Genomic DNA, 22,202 nt, shown 5'->3' with positions numbered 1-22,202 from the left:
AGACCACAGTGAGGATGCAGGGCACATGACCAATTCTTCCCAGAATCAGTAAGCAACCAAAGGAAGAGCAGGAGCAACGGCTATGAAGCCAGCTAACACAGAGTAAAGACCTGGCTCTTTGGCTCCCTGGCTCACTGGCATAACCTCTGTCCAGAATTTCATTTGATCTCATCAGGCAGGGTGAGCGAGGCGAAAGGAAAGAACTCTTCTAACGACTGACAGCCAGGGAATGCAGGCTTGGAGCAGACTCCCTGAAGCTCTTATGAGCAAAGGATGCACAAATCCATAGACTCTCATTTGTATGCAGCATTAAGGGCATTTTATTATGAACCTACAAGATGAGTCTTTAAAAATTACCAACACTGGGCTGGGCGTGGTGGCTCACACCTGTAATCTCAGCGCTTTGGGAGGCCGAGGCGGGCGTATCACCTGAGGTCGGGAGTTCGAGACCAGCCTGATTGACATAGAGAAACCCTGTCTCTACTAAAAATACAAAATTAGCCCAGTGTGATGGCACGTGCCTATAACCCCAGCTACTCGGGAAGCTGAGGCAGGAGAATCGCTTGAGCCCAGCAGGCAGAGGTTGCAGTGGGCTGAGATCATGCCACTGCACTCCAGTCTGGGCAACGAGAGTGAAACTTCGCCTCAAAAAAAAAAAAAAAGAAAGAAAAATTACCAACCCTTAGTATTAGTAAGTTAGACTTCACTAATGGTCCTGATTCACCATTCTATTGAGAAGTCCAGGAGTCATTTGGTGCTGTAGACACCCTGCTCCACGCCCAGGAACACGTTCAATCAGCCTGGAATTCCTGCACTTCGAGGAAAGACTCTGTGTTGACAATATATCATCAGTGTGGGTTCAGGTGACCCACACTGTTTTTATTGATGTTATTCTTGCCTTTTCATTACAAATCATTGTTTGTAGAGATCTGGTTGATTCCTCTTGCAGCACATAGGCAAGTTTATGGTACTTGACCTGTAATTTTTTAATAATTAGGCTTAAAGACTAGAGTTTGTTCACATAGAATTATTCCTAACTATACTCTTACAGTGATTATAGACAGGAGTCACCCCCACACCCCAATATGCGTAAATAGTCATGCATCATTGGTAACATGGTAACATGCTGCCTGTTCAATGTGCTCTGTATAAATAGTGTGCATCTACCACCAGGGTAAGTATTAAAATGCGCAGTTTTTACATTATAGGGCATTGTTTGATAATATAAAATCATGTGTAAAAGAGTGCAGTACAATTTGTCTACGTTGGTTGCTTGTCAAAGCTTTATCAGAGATTCTTTTCCATTGGAAAGTGGGAAAGGGTGGGGAAAATCGGTTGCTCTTTCTACAAAAAATGCAGAACCATTGTTCTCCACATAAACCTCTCAGAATTTCCCAGACAGACCCTGTTTGCACATTATGAGAGGCCATTTTTTAATCAATTAATGTTTTTATATTTTTATTCAGATATTTAATCTGGTGTAGGCACAAAATAAATTGTTAATTGGTAGCAATTCTGAAGTAGAAGAATGATTATTGCTTTGCTTTTCTTGAACTATAACTTGGCTCTAAAATTTACTCTCAGGAATCGGGTAGAGACTGCAAGAGGCCATGCTGAACAGTGGCTAACAGCCGGAGCTCTGGAACCAGTCTGCCATTTACCAGCTGACTGAGCTTGAACAGGCTCCTTCGCCTCACTGAGCCTCAGTTTTCTCATCTGTAAAATGGAGACAATAGCAGTGCCCATCTCAGAGGGTTGTTATGAGGATTAAAGGAGCTTATGGGCTAAAAGGGCCACACGCATACTTAGTACTATAGAAATGTTTACTATTGTTGTTGTTCGTCCTGTTCCCTTGGCCTCTGCTTTATTTACCTAAGAAAGAACAAGTAAAATACCACCAGAGAAGCCTTCCACCTCTACTGGCTCTGAGACAGACTCTATGGCCTTTTCATAGTATCCTCAAATTCTGTTTTTACATCTGTTTTCCCCTGTAGCCTGCCGGTTCCTTGAAGGCTGGGACTGCCCTTTATCCACCTTTGCATTCACTGTGTCACCCAGAATTTCCCAATTCATCCATTTATTCATTCAGTCAATGGAACTGTAGCCCCATTCCCTTGAATGAATGAGTAAATGGATGAACTGGGAAATTCTCAACTTTCTTTCACTCTTAATTATTTGGGAGGGATAGGGACCACACTTTCAGGGTGCTTCCTGTGCTAAAGATGTCCAAACCACAGAGAGTAAAAACCTTAGGATTCTGGGAAACAGATATCCTGGAAGCCTTGGCGTTGGTGTGGACCCTTCTGGAAAGGCAGCTGTGGACAGTCCTGGCTGTCTCCACCCCAGTAGGGATGCTCTGCAGCCACATCTTCTTGCAACGTAAGTGACTCTCTTGGAATGTTCTCTCTCCTCTTCTTCACACAGTGCCTCCTGCCACCACATGAAGGCTCTAGCCCCTTACTGCTCACCAATTTAGCTGCCACCATCAGCAGGTAGCTCTGGCCAGAGCAGCCTGGTGACTCTGGTCACCCAGAGGTGTATGTCCCTCTACTTCCATCTCTTTTCTTGATACAGGCATGATATCATTAAGAACATCCCCACAGGAGGAGCCAGGAAGAGAGGCTCCAACAGAAAAAGGCAGTAGTGGGGCTGGGTGCAGTGGCTCATGCCTGTAATCCCAGCACTTTGGGAGGCCAAGGCAGGTGGATCACCTGAGGTCAGGAGTTCGAGACCAGCCTGGCCAACATGGTGAAACACCATTTCTACTAAAAATACAAAAATTAGGTGGGTATGATGGCGAGCACCTGTAATCCCAGCTACTCAGGAGGCTGAGGCAGGAGAATTGCTTGAACCCAGGAAGCAGATGTTGCAGTGAGCCGAGATCGCGCCACTGCACTTTAATCTGGGTGACAGAGCATGACTCTGTCTCAAAACAAAACAGAACAAAACAAAACAAAAAACCTGGAAAAGGCAGTAGGCCTGGTCTCAGAGAATCCTGTTTTACAAAGGTGTTCAGACATTTTTAAGAAGCCAAAAAAGTATAGCTGATTTTCCACTTGGCTCCAAAGTCATGCTGTAGGGAAATCACCAACTCAAAAGGCTTCCTTAACTGACTCCAGATCCCCCTCATGTTGTCTCCAAAATGTCTCCAAATGGAATGGGGTATACTGAGTGCGCCATCCGAAGCACAGGTTCCCTAAACTGTGCTGGCTTGTATTGGCTGCCCGAGTGTTTCAGAATTTAGTGGAAGCAGAACTCAATAGAAATAAAAAAACTAAAATTAAAAAAACTTTTCTGTTTGTGGCCTTTATTATCTAAATACATCAAAAAAAAGTATCATAGCTAACATAGTATCATAGCTTTAGTAGAGATGGGATTTCACCATGGTGGCCAGGCTGGTCTCGAACTCCTGACTTCAGGCCAGAGTTGGCCTCCCAAGGTGCTAAGGACTGTCAAACTTCACATTTGTCAAATGAATGTCACCATGATAAGTCAGTACAAGGAACGAGCAGATGGGGAGCTGGGAGCCGGACAAAGCGGATCTTGACAGGGGCTTCTGAAAGGAGGACAGAGGGAACTCCCAAAGTAACTCTGTTTCTTGCTCTACTGGCCTGGCCAGCTTTGGAAAACAAAAACAAGAACTGAGTTTTCCAAACTTTAGTATGCATAAGAACCAGCAGGAGAACTTCCTAAGACAGATTCCAGGACCCACCCATGGAGACGCAGATCCTCTAAGTCTGGCATAAGGCCTGGGAATTTGAATTTTAACAAGCTCCCAGGTGATGCTGTCATTGGCAATGCCAGACTGAGGACCACAATTTGAGTAGCACAGCATGAGGACCTATGACTATCCAAATGCTTGAAGAATACACAAGCTTTCTCAATGGATGGCCAAATACCATAATCTAAAAGAACTCCTCATCCTCTCCTTCTGTGTCTCCAACTCAGGAGCAGTGGCTCTCTTATCCCTTTCCTAGGTACCAAGAACTCTGCCAGTCCCTGAAGTCACAGCTCAGGAAGACAGGCAAGTCCCTACTCTCACCCAAGCCTTCATCCCAATAAACAAGGATGCAAGATAATTTCAGACTATGATGCTGCCTAGGAAGAGGTAGCTAGGACAATGTGACAAACAGGGACCAAGGGAGGACACTTAAAGTGGGAAAGGTCTCTCTGATGACTTAAATATTCGAGTTGAGATCTGAGATCCGGAGGGGTGTTCCAGGTGGAGGGACTGGCCAATGTACCAGCCTGGCGGTAGAACAGAGTTTGGTGTGTTTATGGACCGGAACAAATGCCCGAGTGGTTGGACCACAATAAGTGAGGTTGGGGTGGGAGGGCAGAACAAATTGAAGATGGAGAAGAAGGCTGGGGCCAGATTAGGTAGGATTCTGTAGCCTTATTAAGGAGTTTTCTGTGTGTTCTAAGCGCAATAGGAAGAACACATTGCAAGGGGCAGGATTACAAAGTACAAGTGATGGGAGTTTATTGTATGGTTTAAGTGATAGAGCATATTAGCTTGAAACAGAAGAGAGACAGAAGAATCAAAAGGCATGGTGGTACCTTCTGCAGGTAGAATCAGTGTGACCTGTAATAGATTAGATGTGGGCTGAGAAAAAGGGAAGGATTAGGGCGACATATAGATATTTGGTTTGAGTGAAAGGGTGACTAGTGGTATCATCAATTGGAGACAGGGAAGAGTAAAAGAACAAATGATAGAAAAGCAGAAAATAAAATCTTTCATTTTGGGCATGTTAAGTTTGAGAGGCTTCTAAATGAAAGTGATATCCATCTAAGTGGACATGTCAGAAAAGCAGTTGAACATGGACGACTGGGATTCAAGGGCCATCGACTGGAGATGTCAATTTGGGAGTCATAGATACATAAATGGTATTTGCAGCCATAGTACAGGGTGTGATGATGGTGACAATATGATCATTATTATAGAATTCTTACTGCTTTATGTGCTTTACATGTAAATCCACTTAATTTTCACAAGCATCCCACGAGGTAGGTGCTAACATTAACTGACTTATCCATGGTATCACATCAAGTGAGCTGTGGATCTGGGATTTGAAGCCAAGAGGTACAGTCTGCTATCTTGCCTCTGTGTAAGATCACTGAAGAATCCTTTTTGTGCTCAAATAGGATTTACAAAATCATCAGGTGCCGCTGATCCACTTCCTAACATGGAAAACTATTTTTCAGTTCCTCTAATGGTGGGTTCCATATTGATGCTCTCTCTCCCCGACTTGCCTCTGAGTCCTCACAGTCAGGGCTATATCTTTTATTCATCCACGGAGGCTGACATGTGAGGAATTCTTGGAAAATCATGCACATACACTGTACTTTAGCAAATATAAAACCTTGGATCATTAAAGCTAAAAAAAGATCACAGAGATAATCTAACTCAATCTTTTTCATCTACAGCTAAGGTAACTGTAATGAAGTCACTTTTCTTACTTTCTTTTACTTTTTATTTTATTTTTGTAGAGATGGAATCTATGTTGCCCAGGCTGGTCTCAAATTCCTAGGTTCAAATGATCTTCCCACCTCATCCTCCCAAGTACTGGGATTACAAGCATGACATACTGTGACCAGCCTAGATACCACTTTTTGAGGTGACCCCAGTAGACAGTGAGGCATGTCTGGAGAGGGTGGGTGAGGCAGAGTGGGGAAGTAGGAGGTGAATCAGAACTTGTAATAAGTCTCCAATTGTTTCCTGGTCAGATGTTTGTTATTTTTATAAAGTCATATCTGGCAATCTTTTTTACTTGCACATTCTGGCTTTGATGTCATACTTAGATAAGACTTCCTTACCCTCACTATAAAAATACTCGCCTGTGATTCCTTTGTGTACTTTCATGATTTTACTTTTTACTCTGTATCTTTCATTCATTTGTAATCTGGCTAAAGCTGATATTGGCTATTCTAGTGGATGATGGTTGGAATATGGCTAAATTCAATTTTCTTTTCTTTTCTTTTTCTTTTTCTTTTTTATTTGAGATGGAGTCTCATTGTGTCACCCAGGCTGGAGTGTAGTGACGTGACTTCGACTCACTGCAACCTTCACCTCCCAGGTTCAAGCGATTCTCCTCCTCAGCCTCCCAAGTAGCCCAGCTAATTTTTGTATTTTTAGTAGAGACGGGGTTTCACCATGTTGGCCAGGCTGGTCTCGAACTCCTGACCTCAGATCGTCTGCCTCATCTTGGCCTCCTAAAGTGTTGGGATTACAGACATGAGCCACTGCACCTGGCCTAAATTCAGTTTTCTAACAGAAGATGGGGTAAACTCAGCATGAGGCAACAGCTGTGTTTGTGTTTTCAGACATTCATCTGTATCCTGTCCCTCTTCCCCTTCCCCTATCCTTCCCACTCTTTTCTTCCTCTTTCTTGACTCCCAGTAAATAAGATCTTGGTTAGGTTTTGAGATTTTGCTATATGCTTCAGTCCACACAGGGAGAAGCCAACCCAAGACTTCTGATAGAAGAAATCAGGTTTTAACTTCCATTCAAGCTCTGTGTATGAAAATAAGGGAGGAGATCTAAAGTTACTTTACACTGTGTACTGTGCCTATCTGTTCAATATTTTAAAATTTGAAATAAGCCTTTCACACATCCCAGCAACAAGGAAAAGTCTAAAATTAGTGCTAAGTGTTCAAAACCGGGAAAGACACTGTAATATCTTTGTAGCAAGTCTTCTGATACCTTCAGGCTCTTCAGCAAATGACCTTAGTGGGTTGACAATAAATATTTCACAGGGTCACAATTCAGCCTTTCATCTTTTTTCATTCAGCTTTCTTGGAAGAAAAGGTTGTGGTCTTCAAAATATAATGACCATTTTTATAGCTTGGATTAGAAGACAACTCTAGAGAGGGTTCCTTGCTCATGAATAAGTAATTCAAAGGCCGTTTATGTATTGAAGATGTGGTATTAGCAATTTGATTCTGACAGGGCCAACTCTGTCAGGCAAACCTTTGTAAATATGACAGTCTCCAAGGAATTCATGTTGCGGTAGGTAGTGAGTACCTACTCTGTGCTGGGGCTTTGAACAGACCAATAAAATAGACAAATCTCTGGCAATTCAACCAAGGGACAGAAGGAAATATTAAATTCATCCTGCTCTGGTATGATATAGTAGCTGATTTATTTTTTAAAAGTCCATATCATCACAAGTCTCATTATAAAAACAATAAAAATAAATAATTGTTTCTATGAAATAAAAACCCAGGACAATTTTTCAAAAGAATAATGATAGTTCTTGTCTTATGAAATATTACAATATATTAAAAAGCTATAGGGATTAAATGAGAACAATACTGGCACAGGAATGGGCAGATTAATGGAATAAAAAGAATCCATAAATGGTGGACTCAAATGTAAGTCTGAAATATGTAGGTGATAAAGAAGACATTTAAATCAGTGAGGGAAAGGATGAATTAATCAATAAATCACATTGAGACAAGCAGCTCAGCATCAGTAAAAAGTAAAGTTATATTCCTACTGCATAACTCATCTGTAAATAAATTCTAGATGAATTAATGCTATTGAAGTATAAGAAACATCATAACTAAGATTTGAGATGGAGACATTCTTTTCAAGGATGACATCAAAGTCAGTTATCCTAAAGTAAAAGAATACTCTACGGGATTTTATAAAAGTTATAAATTTTTGTATGGGAATTAAAAAGAACCCACATAAAAAAGAAGTAAAGGTTAATGTTATTTCAATACTAATGTTATATAATTTCATTTTACCCACACGTTGGTGAGCCCTGTGAACAATGGTTACATATCTTAATCTACAGAAATATATTGGGGAAAAAAGTATAGAAGGATATACCTCTGTATGAGTTCTATCTGAATGGTAAGTATACAGTACAAACGTTTTTTCTTTATATTTTCCTGTACTTTTTAATTTAGTTTTTGCAATGATTATACATTCTTTCCTTTTATAATCATCAAAAATAATATAGCTAGATTATTTTTGCTTACTAGTTCTACTTGTAATGCTTAAATTACAAGTAAAGATTGCTTACTAGTTCTACTTGTAATGCTTAGAAATTATTACGCCACACTACATATAGCTAAGGATGCTTTAAAAAATAAATCTGAGGTAAATTTGGCCTGGAGTTCAAAGTGTCTTGAGGTTTCCTAATCACTGGGATGTAGCAGCTAGTATTTTACTATTTTATACTTTGGTCTTTTATTGTATTATAGAATTTGCTCAAAGTCCATATACAAAGTGATGATATTCCATTTTGTAGAGTTGCTCACTATATGCTCCTAAATATTGCAATGAGTAAGTCTTCTAAAAATATTTATGAATGCCAAAACTACTATCTTGCATACTATTTATTTGCTTTGACCAGGGACCAGTGAATTTGTCTAAATAATTCATCTCATTGCATGAGAATAAGGGTCCACAGGCTATTTGATAATTCCCACATGTGAGAATTATATCTTAAGACATAGAATATGAGAATTATATAAAGAATATGAAAGTTATATCTTATAAACATGACAACTAACTCTAATGCAGTAAGAATATTTTTTTCTAGAGATTTTGCAAATTAGTGAAATAAATATTGATTACTGACATATTTCCTAATATTCTCTACTTCAAGGAACTTCAGTAATCACAGTGACATGTCTCCACACGATTTGAATTTCCTGGAGGCCATAACAATATATTTAGAGTAAGAGAGACAGCAATGATAGTAACTGGCATCTCACTAGATGAATTACTCCAAAGGAAATATTTCTTTCAAAGAGAACAGTGGCCTGGAAAGAGCTCAGTCTTTGAAAGCAGACAGCTCAGGAGTTTCTCTCAGGCTCCCTCACTTATAATTTCTATGGTCTTGGGCAAATCACTTGACCTCATGAGTTTGTTCCCATACCTATAAGACAAAGAGAGTAATACTGTCTTGTGGTCATTACTGAGGGCATGTGTTTAAAGTACCAGGCACATGTTAGGCACTCAAAAAAATGGTGACTGTTACTGACGGTGGCTAACAGGCTACTAGCAGAAAGCTGGCTGACTCCTTGGAGAGGCTCACAGAGGAGAAAATATAACTTCTGCAAATGTACTTCCATTCACGGGCAAGGCCACAAGACTGCAAACTGGATGATTACAGGGAAAAAGTCTCACGCTATTCAAGTTCAGTCACCAGCTTATTGATTTAAAGTGAAATGTATGCCTTCCTAGTGCCTAAAGTGATCATATCTTTCAATCAGGCAACCCCTTCCTCATATCAAAATAACTGAATAATTATAGGGAGGATGAATTCAGAACAAAGAGAGGCAAGGTCCTGAGGGAAGTTTCGCCGGGGCCTCACTGTGGCCTGAGGACCCTCCTCACCTTACCACTGACCCCACTTCACCAGCATACAGAAATTCAAGACCTCCCAAAGCTGGGGGTCTTTCTGCATGTAGTACCAGACAACCACTGCCACCTTTGGAACCTCTGAGCTTTTCTTTTTCAGTATTCAAGGCAAATAACTCACCCTCATTCTGTCCACACAAGTCTTTCCCAGAGAGAGGCATACAATGGCCTGACCTCCACTTAGTAAGTTACCATCACCTCCAGTCCTCCCCACCTCACCCACCTCCTGCCCTGCAATAGCAAGGTTGCCATGGTGCAAGTGTTGGGTGTTCCCTCAGATAACCAATCTCATCAACTGTGCAAGAATTTTACCAAGATAACCATAAAGAACTAGCTGATTCCCTTGTTTGCAAGTCCTTGAGAAAAACCTCACTGCTTCCCCATACAAGACCAGCTTAATTTTTACTGTTGTTTCTGTTGATTGGATGGATGGATGGATGGATGGATGGGCGGACGGAAAGATGGATGAACAGATGCATAGATGAAAAATGAGTATGTAATCCCAGCACTTTGGGAGGCTGAGGCAGGTGGATCACGAGGTCAGGAGATTGAGACCATCCTGGCTAACACGGTGAAACTCCGTCTCTACTAAAAATAAAAAAAAAAAAATTAGGCGGGCGTGGTGGCAGGCGCCTGTAGTCCCAGCTACTCGGGAGGCTGAGGTGGGAGAATGGCGTGAACCCAGGAGGCGGAGCTCGCAGTGAGCTGAGATCACGCCACTGCACTCCAGCCCGAGTGACAGAGCGAGACTCCATCTCAAACAAGCAAACAAACAAACAAACAAAAATGAATAGATGTAAAATGAACAGAATATACTAATACTGCACTGAACATCGGCAATAAATGAGCCCTTGGTATCTTATTTGCAATCCAGGATCATGAGAAGGGAGACCAAAAAAAAAAACAAAAAAACTCTTGATGTTTTGACATATGTTTATTCCCTGACTGGATTCAGGGAATACAAAAGCAAAGGACTACATTGAGCTTAAAGTGAGGCTGTCTAGCCAAAAGCAGCCTCTCTTTTTTTCATTCGGTCCTCTTATTTAAAAGTTCACCTTTAATCAGGAATTCACTTAGGTTTTAGTACGTGCTGGTCTCTTACAAGTACCGTACTGAATGGACCGTACCCTGAGCCAGAGACCTAGCTCTGTCCAGATTGACCTTGAACAATTCACTCAGTTCTATTAGGTGTTTTTAAGGCCCCCTCTCTGTGAGAAGAGGATACTAATTTTAGCCCTTCATCCTCCCTCAGGAGCGTTGTGGGGAAACAGCAACAGCACAGGGGATACAGTGTGAGCTCCTACAAAGAAAGATCTGTCAATGAATTTATATGATGAAACAGAGAGAAACAGGCAATATCCTCAGTATCATGCTGCTTTTCTTCCTTTTAAGCACATTTCTCTGGTTAAGGTTAATGGCAAAAACTGATAAACACGCTAAGCAGATATAGGTCATGCTGCTATTTTCAATCAGTAACTCGCTTGCTGATGGCTCTCATTTTGGGAATTCATTTAGCACAATCCTGTTTTCTAGAAAAGCATAGGAAAAGTAGCCATAAAGGTTTATCTTGTTGAAAAAAATCCAAATAATTCATACTGAGCATCACCCCGAAAGTCAGCACCACCTTCCCACCCAGCCCTCTGAGCAATGCAGCTCTGTGCAGGCAACAGCACAGCAACATGAGGTAAGCAGGAGAAGGTTTTCCTACCAAAAAGCCCAGGAGCAGTCAAAGGCAAGCAGCAACTCCCGGCTGGCCATCGGAATGTGGTCACATTATTCTCTGAACATGTGAAAAGCAACATTCTGCAGCCAGTGGGGTCCTTGTGACAGTGACAGAGCTTTCTCCTGAGCTGTAATCAATTACGATGCTTAAGTGCATTATGTTTTAAAGGAAAAATAAACAGCTCTTGTGTGCTGTCTCCCTTTCTCTCTCTCTCTTTTTAGACGGTACCATGGAGACCCATCTGAGTCAAATCATTTCAAAGCCATCTTTGACCAACTGCTTGCTCTCACAGAACACTTTCAAAATTGTTAAAGTAGAAGTAAAATAAATGAATAATCTGAAATACACAGTGCTGTTGTTTTATCAGATTACATTGTTTAATCTCCTTTTTCTCCATATCAAGAAAGGAAACACTAATATTTTTAAGTGAGAAAAAGGACATTCTGTGAAATATATCTTTTGGGGTCTCTGAGCAAACACACCCAGCACCTATGCATGGGAGAAACAATCCTGAAACGCTGCCTCACCCACCCTGTGGAGTATTCTCATCCAATTTCTATATATAGCCACCACACTTCACATGCACAAACCCTCCACCCCGTCCACAAGCACACTGTAATCTTATGCTTGCAGAAATTGGAATGCTGTAATAATGCCCTGAATTTGAGAAATTCACAAGAAAAGCCAAGAGATGGTTTCCTGATTGAATGAAAAAGGCTGGTTTGGTTGGCGGCAGTGCCTTCACGGCAGGGCAGGCACTGCCCAGCTCTCCGGAGTGTGATCTGCATGTCTAATAATGGAATAGGTTCCTGGGATCAGCCGCTTACCTTGGAATGCTGCAGCAGAAGTATCTGCTCGTCAAGCTGTTGTCGCTTGCCTTCTATTTCAGTCTGCCTCTTTCTTTTTTCCTTGAAAATAAAGAGAGAGAGGCTGTAAGAGTGGGTGGGTGTTGGCTCCAGAAATTTTAAGGCAGAAAGCAGCAGCAGCAGCAGCACACATCTGTATAGATACTTCCAGAGACACTGGGCACACACGCAGTGTCACCTGCCCCACCGTCTCTGGGTGTGTTGCAAGCAGCAGCATTCTCCTAACATGTCTGCTGTAGGCTCGAAGAGTGGGAGAAATTCTCCTCACTCAGCCAGGCTGCAAGAATTTAATCCAAAAGAAAAGGCGGTTTCTACACACACACACACACACACACACACTCACACACACACACACAGAACCATGTTCTGTGCCGTGTTAATTTGGACACAAAGAATAAAAATGTCTCAATCCAAAAGACAGAGGTTCTTACAAACTGCAAATACCATAGAATGAAACAGTGGGAAATTCTGGGTGAGATTTATTTGATCAAAATCATAGACATAAATAAGCAGACATTGTTTCAAATTTTGTAGGACTAATCACCCAGTTGGACATACCAAACAATGCAAATGAAATGGCTGATCTTTGCTGCCACTAGCCTTGGGGTAGCATTTCATGTGGGTGGGGCAGCTGAGGTTATGGTAAATATGAAGTCTGGAATCTGTCTGTCTGGGTCCAACTCCCAGCTCTACCACTCACTACCTGTCTGACTTCTGACAAGTTCTTCTACCTCCCTGGGTCTTGGTCTTCTTGTACGTAAAGTGGAGATAATAACTGCACACAAACCACTTGGTTGTGGAGTGGATTAAATGAGATGATGTAACGTAAAAGGCCTAGAACAATACCTGGCACAGAATAAGTGCTCAATCAATGTTATTTGCTCTTAGTCTTACTGTCATAAGTTTACTTCTAGGTAATGCCTAGAAGCTGGTTGTAAAGGGATATATTTTCCTTGCATTTCCACTATAACCTTTCCATTACAGCGTACCCTTCATATTTTTCTTCTCTGTACTTCTCCAATGCAGACAATAAACATCATATGAATGTGATTCATGAGAACAGAAAGGTCTGCTCTCATGATAGTTTCCTTGTTAATGTTCTCTTTCCAAAGTGTACAGGAGTGGTTTGCCGAGACATTTATTATACTGGAGCATTTTCGTTTACTCACATATGCAGGGAGAAACTTGTTAGACAAGACATAATGGCATTTGACAATACAACAGCCAAATCCTGGGGACAACAACAATGCGGAAGCCTGGCTGCTGTGCTCAGTGTTAATGGAAGCTTTTATTTTATGTAGTTGCTATGTTTCCGGGGCTATGATTGTACCATTGCTATTCAAATCATTGCTATTCAAATAATAATGTGTGTTACAACCAAGATTTTCTGTGCAATGCCCAGACCTTACAAAATATTAGCTCATAATCTTAAGCCACTAGAATATAATATCTAAATCAGGGATATAATCCCCCTGACAAAGTAAGACGCATGAATATTTTAGGAACGTAGTACCATTTACCAAAGAACTCCAATCAATGGTGCATAATTGATGTTACTTAATCCCAGAGTGTGTGCAAGACCATATAACATATGACAGTAGATGGGAAAAGTGAGGCACAGTGGGAACAGCCCACCTATCCAGCATCTCAGAGATAGCACATGATAAAGCTAGGGCTTCCAGGACCAGCTGCTATCTCTACATTCTAGAATCTCTCAAGAGTAGATTTATGGGACTTTGTCAGTCATTCCCACTGGCTATCAAGATATGTAGTTGTCCTACATTTAAATACAGAACCAAGATGTATGTCATAGATATGAGAGGCTGATGACTCAAGATTTCCACAAATATTAATTGAGTGTCATGTGTTCTCATTACGTATCTTGTCATTTCCAAATCATTCCCAGGCTTTCCCACAGCCATGACTTTGTTCCATCAGAAAGTCCTCACTCCAGAGTTGCCCATCATCATGTTGGTGAACCATTCTCTGAGCAGAAGAAACCTTACCAGGCAGTACGGGAAGTGGACTTTTACGTGCTCAAGCAGCAGGCTCATTGGTGATCACTGTAACTGACATGGTCATGAAAGATGTAGAATTCAAGTTAGTTCTTTAAGAATGGGTAGGATTTAGGGCCGGGCTCACAGTGGCTCATACCTGTAATCCCAGCACTTTGGGAGGCTGAGGTGGGTGGATCATCCGAGGTCACGAGTTTGAGACTAGCCTGGTCAACATGGCGAAACCCCGTCTCTACCAAAAATATAAAAATTAGCCAGGCGTGGTGGTGCATGCCTGTAATCCCAGATACTTGGGAGCTAAGGCAGGAGAATCACTTGAACCCAGGAGGTGGAGGTTGCCATGAGCCAAGATCATGCCACTGCACTCCAGCCTGGGTGACAGAGTAAGAGACTGCCTCAAAAAAAAAAAAAAAGAATGAGTAGGATTTAGGTAGCTACAAAAGGGCAATATATTCCACGCAAAAGGAAGTAGGTGAACAAGGGTAGCTATGTACTGCATATTCCAGGGACAATGAGGAGGGAAATCTAACTGGGTGCAGGGCTTGCCTTTAGGAACAGAGATCAATGACTCAAAAGATTGACTAGGACTATACCATGGAGGGCCATGAACACCAGGCCAAGAAGTTTAGATTTTATTGCATGGACAAGGCAATGTCATTGCAGGGTTCTAAGCTACAGAATGATATGGTGAAATGGCATTTTAGGAACATTAATCTGGCATTCATGTATAAGGTGGATTAATAGGAGCTGATACACTTTTCCTGTAAAACAAAAGTAAATATTTTACATTTTGTGGGACATACAGTCTCTGTTGCAACTACTGAATGCTACCATTGTAGTTCAAAAGCAGTCCTGGACAATATTTAAATGTGTGTGGCTGTGTTCTAATAAAACTTTATTTGCAAACATAGTTAGTGGGCCAGATTTGGCCCATGGGTCCTAGTTTGCTGACCTCTGGATTCAAATTCATTTAAGTGCCTTAAGAGGATGTTCCATTCTCCTGGTTGTGCAGTGAGGATGGATGAACTAACAAGCTTCCTAGCTTAGACTTGTACCAATCAGAATGGAAAGAGAAGGACAAATGTAAGAAACAGAATTGATGAGACTCAAGACTAATAGGATCTGGGGGGTGAGATAAAGCAGTGTTTTGGCTTTGAGTCACACGGACCAGAAGAGTGCTGGTGCAGGAAGGGGTAACAGTGGGAAAGCAGTAAGGCTGAGCCCGTTTATGCTATAGTCATATATTTCCCCTGAGGAAACTCCTTATTGGGTTAGAATTTGGAACTGAACAGTTGTTAGCACATACAACCAGACAGTGGCATTAGCATGTTTACATCTGCGTTCTGACTGATGACCCTGGACCTGGGCCCATGACAAGGACCCACTGTGCATCTATAGCTATTGTAGGATTCTTTGACTAGTTGAGCTCCCTTTCACAGTGATTTGCTCAGGCTGGAGTGCAGTGGCACGGCCTCAGCTCACTGCAACCTCTGCTTCCTGAGTTCAATCAATTCTCCTATCTCAGCCTCCCGAGTAGCTGGGACTACAGGTGCGTGCCACCACGCTCAGCTAATATTTGTATTTTTAGTAGAGATGGAGTTTTGCCATGTTGGCCAGGCTGGTCTCAAATTCCTGACCTCAGGTGATCTGCCCACCTAAGTCTCCCAAAGTGCTGGAATTATAGGTGTGAGCCACCGAACCCAGCCCACAGTGATGGTCTTAAAGTCACTTCTAGGTGGATAAGGATAAGACGCAACCAGACTATGCTCAGAATTAGAGATGAGTCAAATGACAACAAATTTGCGTAGGACACCATTAAGGAACTCACTTGCAGTTTCTGATGCTTGTTTGATGGCTGAGATCTGAACTGTGCTCCTCCCCTGGCTAGCCCACTGGTTTCCAGATTTCTCCTTCCCTTAACCAGGACAAAACCAGTAACTCTTGGGTCCTTCATTCTCATCAACTCTACAACTCTACCTCTCCTTTGAGCTGCAGATCCCTATACTGAACTGCCAACTATTCATGGTCACTCCCCCAAACTCAAACACATACAGTCACCATCTCAAGCAATCCCCCACCTTCTACCTTCATGCCTATTCCTTCTTCTATATGTTTCATCTCAGCAAATGACACTACTCAAGTCAGAAATCTAAGTCATCCTAGACACTTACTTTCTTGAAAGACCAAGTCATGTTGATTCTGCTGGCCAGTTTCCACATCTTTTGCTTCCCCACTATAACCTTGAGTATTGCCTTAACACTCCTTCCTTTATCTCCTACCTGGACATGGAGACTATTCCATATTAGCATCTTTAGCACACTAAAGAACTTACATCCAGCTGGCTTACTATAGTGGTTTCCTTATTAGTCTCCCTACATCCATTCTTGGCTTCTCCAACTCAATCTCCACACTGCTGCCAGAGTGATATTCTAAAATGGAAATCTGACCACCTCTGACCCTTGCCTAAAACCAAGAATGTCTCCCTATTGCCTACAGTACAAAGAGCAGGTTCCCTAGAATGGCCAATGAGGCTCCTGTCTATCTCACAGCTTCATCTCGAGCCATGGCCCCCTACCATGATCCAACCTCAAAGACTACTTGCAGTCTCCTGATCTTCCAGGCTGGTTCATGTCCTCTTATTTTTGCTTCCTCTAACAATAATAGATGTCCGTTGTTGCTTCATTTGACAAAAAACAATTCATCTATGATGGCACAGTTTAAATATCCATGAAGCTTTAGTGAACATCTGTCAGTTTTGATCTGCCTAGTCTTCTTTCCTTTGGGGAAACACATCTACCCTCACTGTAAATGGCTCTGGTGGAAATGCCAGTCATGGTTAGCTCATTCCTGCCACCAGGACTTGCATGTGAGCCAGGTTAGGCCAGTCATGCTAACCTTGTTTCTTTGCAATAGCTATTGATCCAGGGATGGCTAAGTGAACTGAGAAACACCAGTTAGAGATATTTCTAGGGACAGATACATGGATACCAGGAGAGAAGTAAAAAAAAATACCACTAGGATTAAGCTGAGATGATGTACTTCTGAGTAGCAATTTTTCCAAGTCACATAAAAGAAATGCATCCACATTGAAGAAAATAAAGTCAACATGCAGAGGGAGGCAGAGTTGAAAGAGAAAAAACAGGTCCTACTACATTGTTTGAGTCCCGGATCTAGTCATGCATGAAGCCAGAACCATGCCTAGGCTTCCTAAATTATATACACTAAAAAATCTCCCTTTTTCTTAAGCTAGCTTGAGTGATGTTTCTACCACTTACAACTCAAAGAGTACTGACAAATACAGAATATTTTTCAGTTCCCTCCAAACAGAGTGCATCACTCCCTCCCTTCTCTCCCCTCCCCCACAGGCTGTGGATTTTTCTACATTAGACCTCAAGCACTGTAGCACTTTATATACCTAACTGCTTACAGATCTCTGTCTAACATAAACTATGGGCTCCTTGAGGACAAGGATCTTGGCTGACACATTTCTAAAGCCTAGAACACTTCATGATGAATACATGTAATATATGCTTACTGAGTATCTCTGAATATACTATCCTCTTTTTTCTCTCCTCTACTTGTGTTCCTGTTTATCCATGTCCCTCATTCAAATGAATTACGAATTTGTACTCATGACTTCAATAGAAGCAAAATACGTTATTAAAAACACATTGGCCATCAGTCCATAAGACCAGAAGTGTCCTAATGCTAAAGACATTAATCCACACAAAATAAATTACTGTTGCTATGCATATGAGGAAAGAGTTGAAAAGGCTAATTCTGGGAAAGAATCATGGAAAGCTTCTTCTGGGGAGAAAGGCTGGGGGAAGTGGAAATTCCAGGGAAAAGCATTATGAGCTGACAGTAGCAACCATTTGGGGCAGTGTGCCTCAAGAGACATCTGGAATGACGTGATCTCAATCCATTAGAAAGATTTTCAGATTCCTCCACTATCTGGGAAGACTAACAAGCCACTTTCATTTGCTTTCTATAAATTATGTATTTTCCTGGCAACTATTTCCTGAAAGAATTATAACATGATGAACACATAAACTATTGTTAAAGAGCACCCATAGAGAATGAAGCACACTCGCTTCAATAAATATGATGAGAAGACAGATATGATCAGTACCTGTCATTAGGAAAGCCTATTTCCACCTTTTTGCTCCTTGAGACTCCTTCTTTTCTCCTGCTGACTGTGCTGCAACTGGAGCACTAGGGGGTGCCAGGCTGTGACTGCGGACAAGGTGGGTGTCCCAACTGAGTGTGTGAGAAACAGGGAGACAGGGAAACAGGCTAAGCAGGGAAGGTAGTCAGAAGCAGAAATAGGGTGTTTCCTTTCCTCCACTGAACCCCCATTCTGACTTGCGCTGATAGCTAGCGCCCCAGGGCACAGCAATGGGAAAGGAGCAGAAGACCTACTCAAGGCCCTGTTGCCATCATGATATCACAGAATTTAGACAAGAGGAGGGTAAAGAAAATACATTAAATTGCAAACATTGCAATCTTTATTCTTTCTATTGCTAGATGAAGATCATTCAGCTTTGACTTCCTTCCACGTGAGCTAAAGGGAATCTTGTGCCCCTGCCCCAAACCTTTCAAGTGACTTTTTGCCAGCAGGTTCCTAGGTTTTTGCAATGAAGAATCAGAGAAAGAGGTAAAGTACTGAAAAACTGTGAGAAACAAACTGTTTTATATAGTTGCACTTGGAAAGGGAATGGGTGGGGGATGCTATTTAGAAGGAAAAATGATCGAGAAAAGGAAAGAAGAGATGAAGAAGTAAAGCACTGAAAGGGGTCGGAGGCAGTTTAAAGTTCAAGAGTTTAAAAAGAAAAGGCTGAGATATTAAGGCCAGGGAATCAGGAAAAGAGAACCTTGAGATATTTTACTGTGGCTTATAAAATGAATCCCCTCTGATGTTCTCCAGAAGAGTCCAGTAAGGATACTGAAATTACTTTGGCCAACTAGCCTGTGTTTCTTTGAATATAACTTCATGCTGAAACTGGATTGCCAGGGTGCCTAGGATTTATCTGGGTTACACCAAGAAATAGGGTGACATTTTGAGAATTAAATTATGAAAAATCAACTTGCGAGTGGGGACCTAACAAGCTTTTCTATTAAGAAATCACAATGTTATCTCAGGCATGGTTGGGTTATAATTGCCTATTTAATGCTACTGCAGAGTCAATGCTATTTGTATGTCTGAGGGGAAAAAAAAGAAAAATGGTCTGCCTAAAAACTGAAAACCTGAATAATCAAGCATTAAAAAAAATCGAAGAGGTGCTCACTCAGCTTTGTCCAATCGTCTGTTCAGCTAACAAGTAATGCTGAGTTTGCTCAGCAGACACATCCCTATTTGAGATCAGTTATCTCATCTCAACACCATCAGATATTAAAACTCACTCTCCTGGCTCTGTCTTCAAGATCACCAATCATAACCCTGATTTCTATTCAGGTTTCCTATGTAGTTAGCTAAGTGGAGAGATGGTACTTGCTAAGACCCCTGCAGTGTCCATCCACTGAAAAATGAATAAACAGGCACTTGGGTTTGTAGATAAATAGACTGAAAGCTAAGTTGGCATGTGATTTTCTGATCCTACAAAACTAAGAAACAGAACTCAGAGCCAGTTTAAATGATAGCCTTAAAAGGCTTGGTCAGAAGGACAAGTAAGGTAGGTTTTCTACATTGTTCTGCCTAGGCGTGTACCCATTTAACCTGCAACATCATCATGTGAAGTGGATAATTCCACAGCTCTATTTATTCCTCATCCCTTAGTTTGGACCAGCATTTCCATTTACATAACTTCTCCTTTATTCAACTGATTATTTGGCCTTGAGCTTGCCATCTATCTGTAAAAGAGGGAACTGCCAGTTTTGTATTGTTTTCTGTAGTTATTTACTTTTAAATTTTTTATTGACATATGATATTTGTACACATTTGTTGGGTACATGTAATATTTTGTTACATACATAGGATGTCTAATAACCAGGGTGTTTAGGACATCCACCATCTCATGTATTTATCATTTCTTTGTGTTGGGAACATTTTTAGTCCTTTCTTCTAGCTATTTTAAAATATAAAATACATTGTTGTTAACTAAAGTCACCTTACCGTGCTATCTAACCTTAGATCTTATTCCTTCTACCTAACCGTATATTTGTACCCATTAACCAACCTCTCTCATCCTCCACCACACACACTTCCTTCCCCATTTCTTATAACTTATCATTCTACTTTCTACCTTCATGTTTCATTTGTAATAGAAACAATACGGTCAAGAGAATTTTTAAAAGAAAAAGAAGACACTGATTAGTTCGAGCCTCAATACTGGCTTTTAGAAGGGGTAATTTAACACCCAAAACCTTAAGAAACATCCCATAGAATTTAGATGCAATATTATCATTAATTTCACCCAACAGTTAATATATCTGGCCTATTAGTGCCAAGTCAAATGCACAACACAGCAGAGTTTCCATTTAGGGTCTTTTGCAGATACTTTATAGCCCATATGGGTTATATCTTAAGTCTATTTTTAAAGTCTGCCCACGATGTGACCCTTTAAATAATTATTTAACCACATAGCTATACTTTTGCTTTGATGGTCATAACATCAAATTCTTCGCTAGGAGTGCTTCCCTTTGGTTTTCTCTGAAGACCAAGAAGGGAAGCGGTCTGATATGGGCTCTGATGAGAAAGTAAGACCTGCTTTATGACACCACATTGATAAGCCCCTTGTGGTGGAAAAATCCAGCACAAGGTACACAGAATGGTAGAGGACCCTGAAAAAGTCCCAAATGCCAGGAATAACAGAGTCAAATTCTCCTGAAGAATTTGATCTCCATCTCATGCCTCTCCATGTGTTGCCTTATTCCCACCATGAAATCCCGTGAGCACTAGGAGTCAGGAGATCTCATATCAGGTAGGGGCACTGCCACTAACTCCCTGAGTGACTTAGACAAGTCCCTTATTGTTTCTGGGCCTTGGATTCCCCACCTGTGAAATGAGTAGGTTGGGCCAGCTTAGCTCTAAGGTTCCTCCAGCATCACTAACATTCCACAGTGTTAAGGCGAACAACGACTTCACACGTTCCAGACTGTTGCATGTGCCCTTCCTGAGTTATAAAGTAATGCTAGCAAACATTTACATAGTGGTCACTGTGTGCCAGGTACTGTTCTGTGTGATTAACACGTTTAATCTTCACAACAACCTAATAAGCTAGGTACTATCATTATCCCCATTTTACAGAGGAGAAAACTGAGGCACAGGAAGACAAAGAGACAGGGTCACATGGCTAGTAAGCATCAAACAATTGGAACTCAGTCTGAAATACTGAAATAGAACTACCTGCAAGATGCTACTGCAGGATTGAAATGAGATACAGCAAAGATGGAACCAAGCACATCACCTGGTAGAGTGCTGGGACTTAATAAATGAAGGTGCTTCCTTTCTACCTAGCACCAAGTTTTTGGCTTAGGATTTAGTCTAAACAACTGCAATTTACTCATGCAACAACAATTCAGTTGTGTAGTGGTTGAACCTAATAATCCCAATGATGGTAGTCGTATAAACCATAATGCTAAGAATAATAATGGTAACTGAGTTTATTGATGCCGTGCTATGTCAGGCATTATAGTAAGAACTACCCTGCAGTTTTTCACTTAATCCTTATCACACTTTGAGGTAGGTGTTTGGACGAACAGAGGCAAGATGGTGCACTTCCGGGTTCTTCATCCCCCCCCAATTTTTCCCGCGTGCGCGAAAATGCAGCCGGCGCCTGGGAAGGTGCAGATCAACTGGGCATGTGCCAGGTGATGTTAATCCAAAGAGACCAAGATTTACCTGGTCGCACCTGCGGAACGCCCCCCGACACGCCCGTGCCCCCCCATTGCCCTCCCACTCCTAGAAAAGCCGCTCTCCGCCAGTGAGCCACGCGGCCTTCTCACAGCCCCACTGCTGCTGGGATGTCAGGACTGTGGGAACTCCGTCCGAGAGCCCCACCGGGGACTCTGCCGGCCTCCTTTGCCGGAGGCTGACAGAACTCTCTCCCCCACACCTTAGGTGACCAAAATAAACTTGCAGGTTTTGCTCCTACACTTGCCTACCCGCTGGTTCTTTGGCGCCCACTCGGCTGGTCTTAGAAAAACAAATCAGTTGGTGCCGAAGACCCGGGAGGAGACCCCTCCTCAGGCCTCTAGGGATTGAGGAACCTCCTCCTGCT

General features: G+C 41.8%; 1 protein-coding gene across 5 annotated transcripts in view; it reads right to left on the bottom strand.

The window, feature by feature from the left end:
- The window catches only part of PALM2 (paralemmin 2), a 476,431-nt gene that overhangs the window by 73,197 nt on the left and 381,032 nt on the right, over positions 1-22,202 (bottom strand). For 4 of the 5 annotated variants that reach the window (XM_011954585.1, XM_011954589.1, XM_011954586.1 and 1 more), the window contains one exon: positions 11,930-12,010. In XM_011954585.1, the coding sequence (XP_011809975.1) occupies positions 11,930-12,010 (81 nt within the window). Of the gene's footprint in view, positions 1-11,929; positions 12,011-12,412; positions 12,451-22,202 lie in introns of those variants that run through there. The other variant, XM_011954588.1, reaches the window with a different exon arrangement.

This window comes from Colobus angolensis, unplaced genomic scaffold (assembly GCF_000951035.1).
Source record: "Colobus angolensis palliatus isolate OR3802 unplaced genomic scaffold, Cang.pa_1.0 Scaffold386, whole genome shotgun sequence".
Taxonomy (NCBI): Eukaryota; Metazoa; Chordata; class Mammalia; order Primates; family Cercopithecidae; genus Colobus; species Colobus angolensis.
This window is presented reverse-complemented; position numbering and strand designations above follow the sequence as displayed.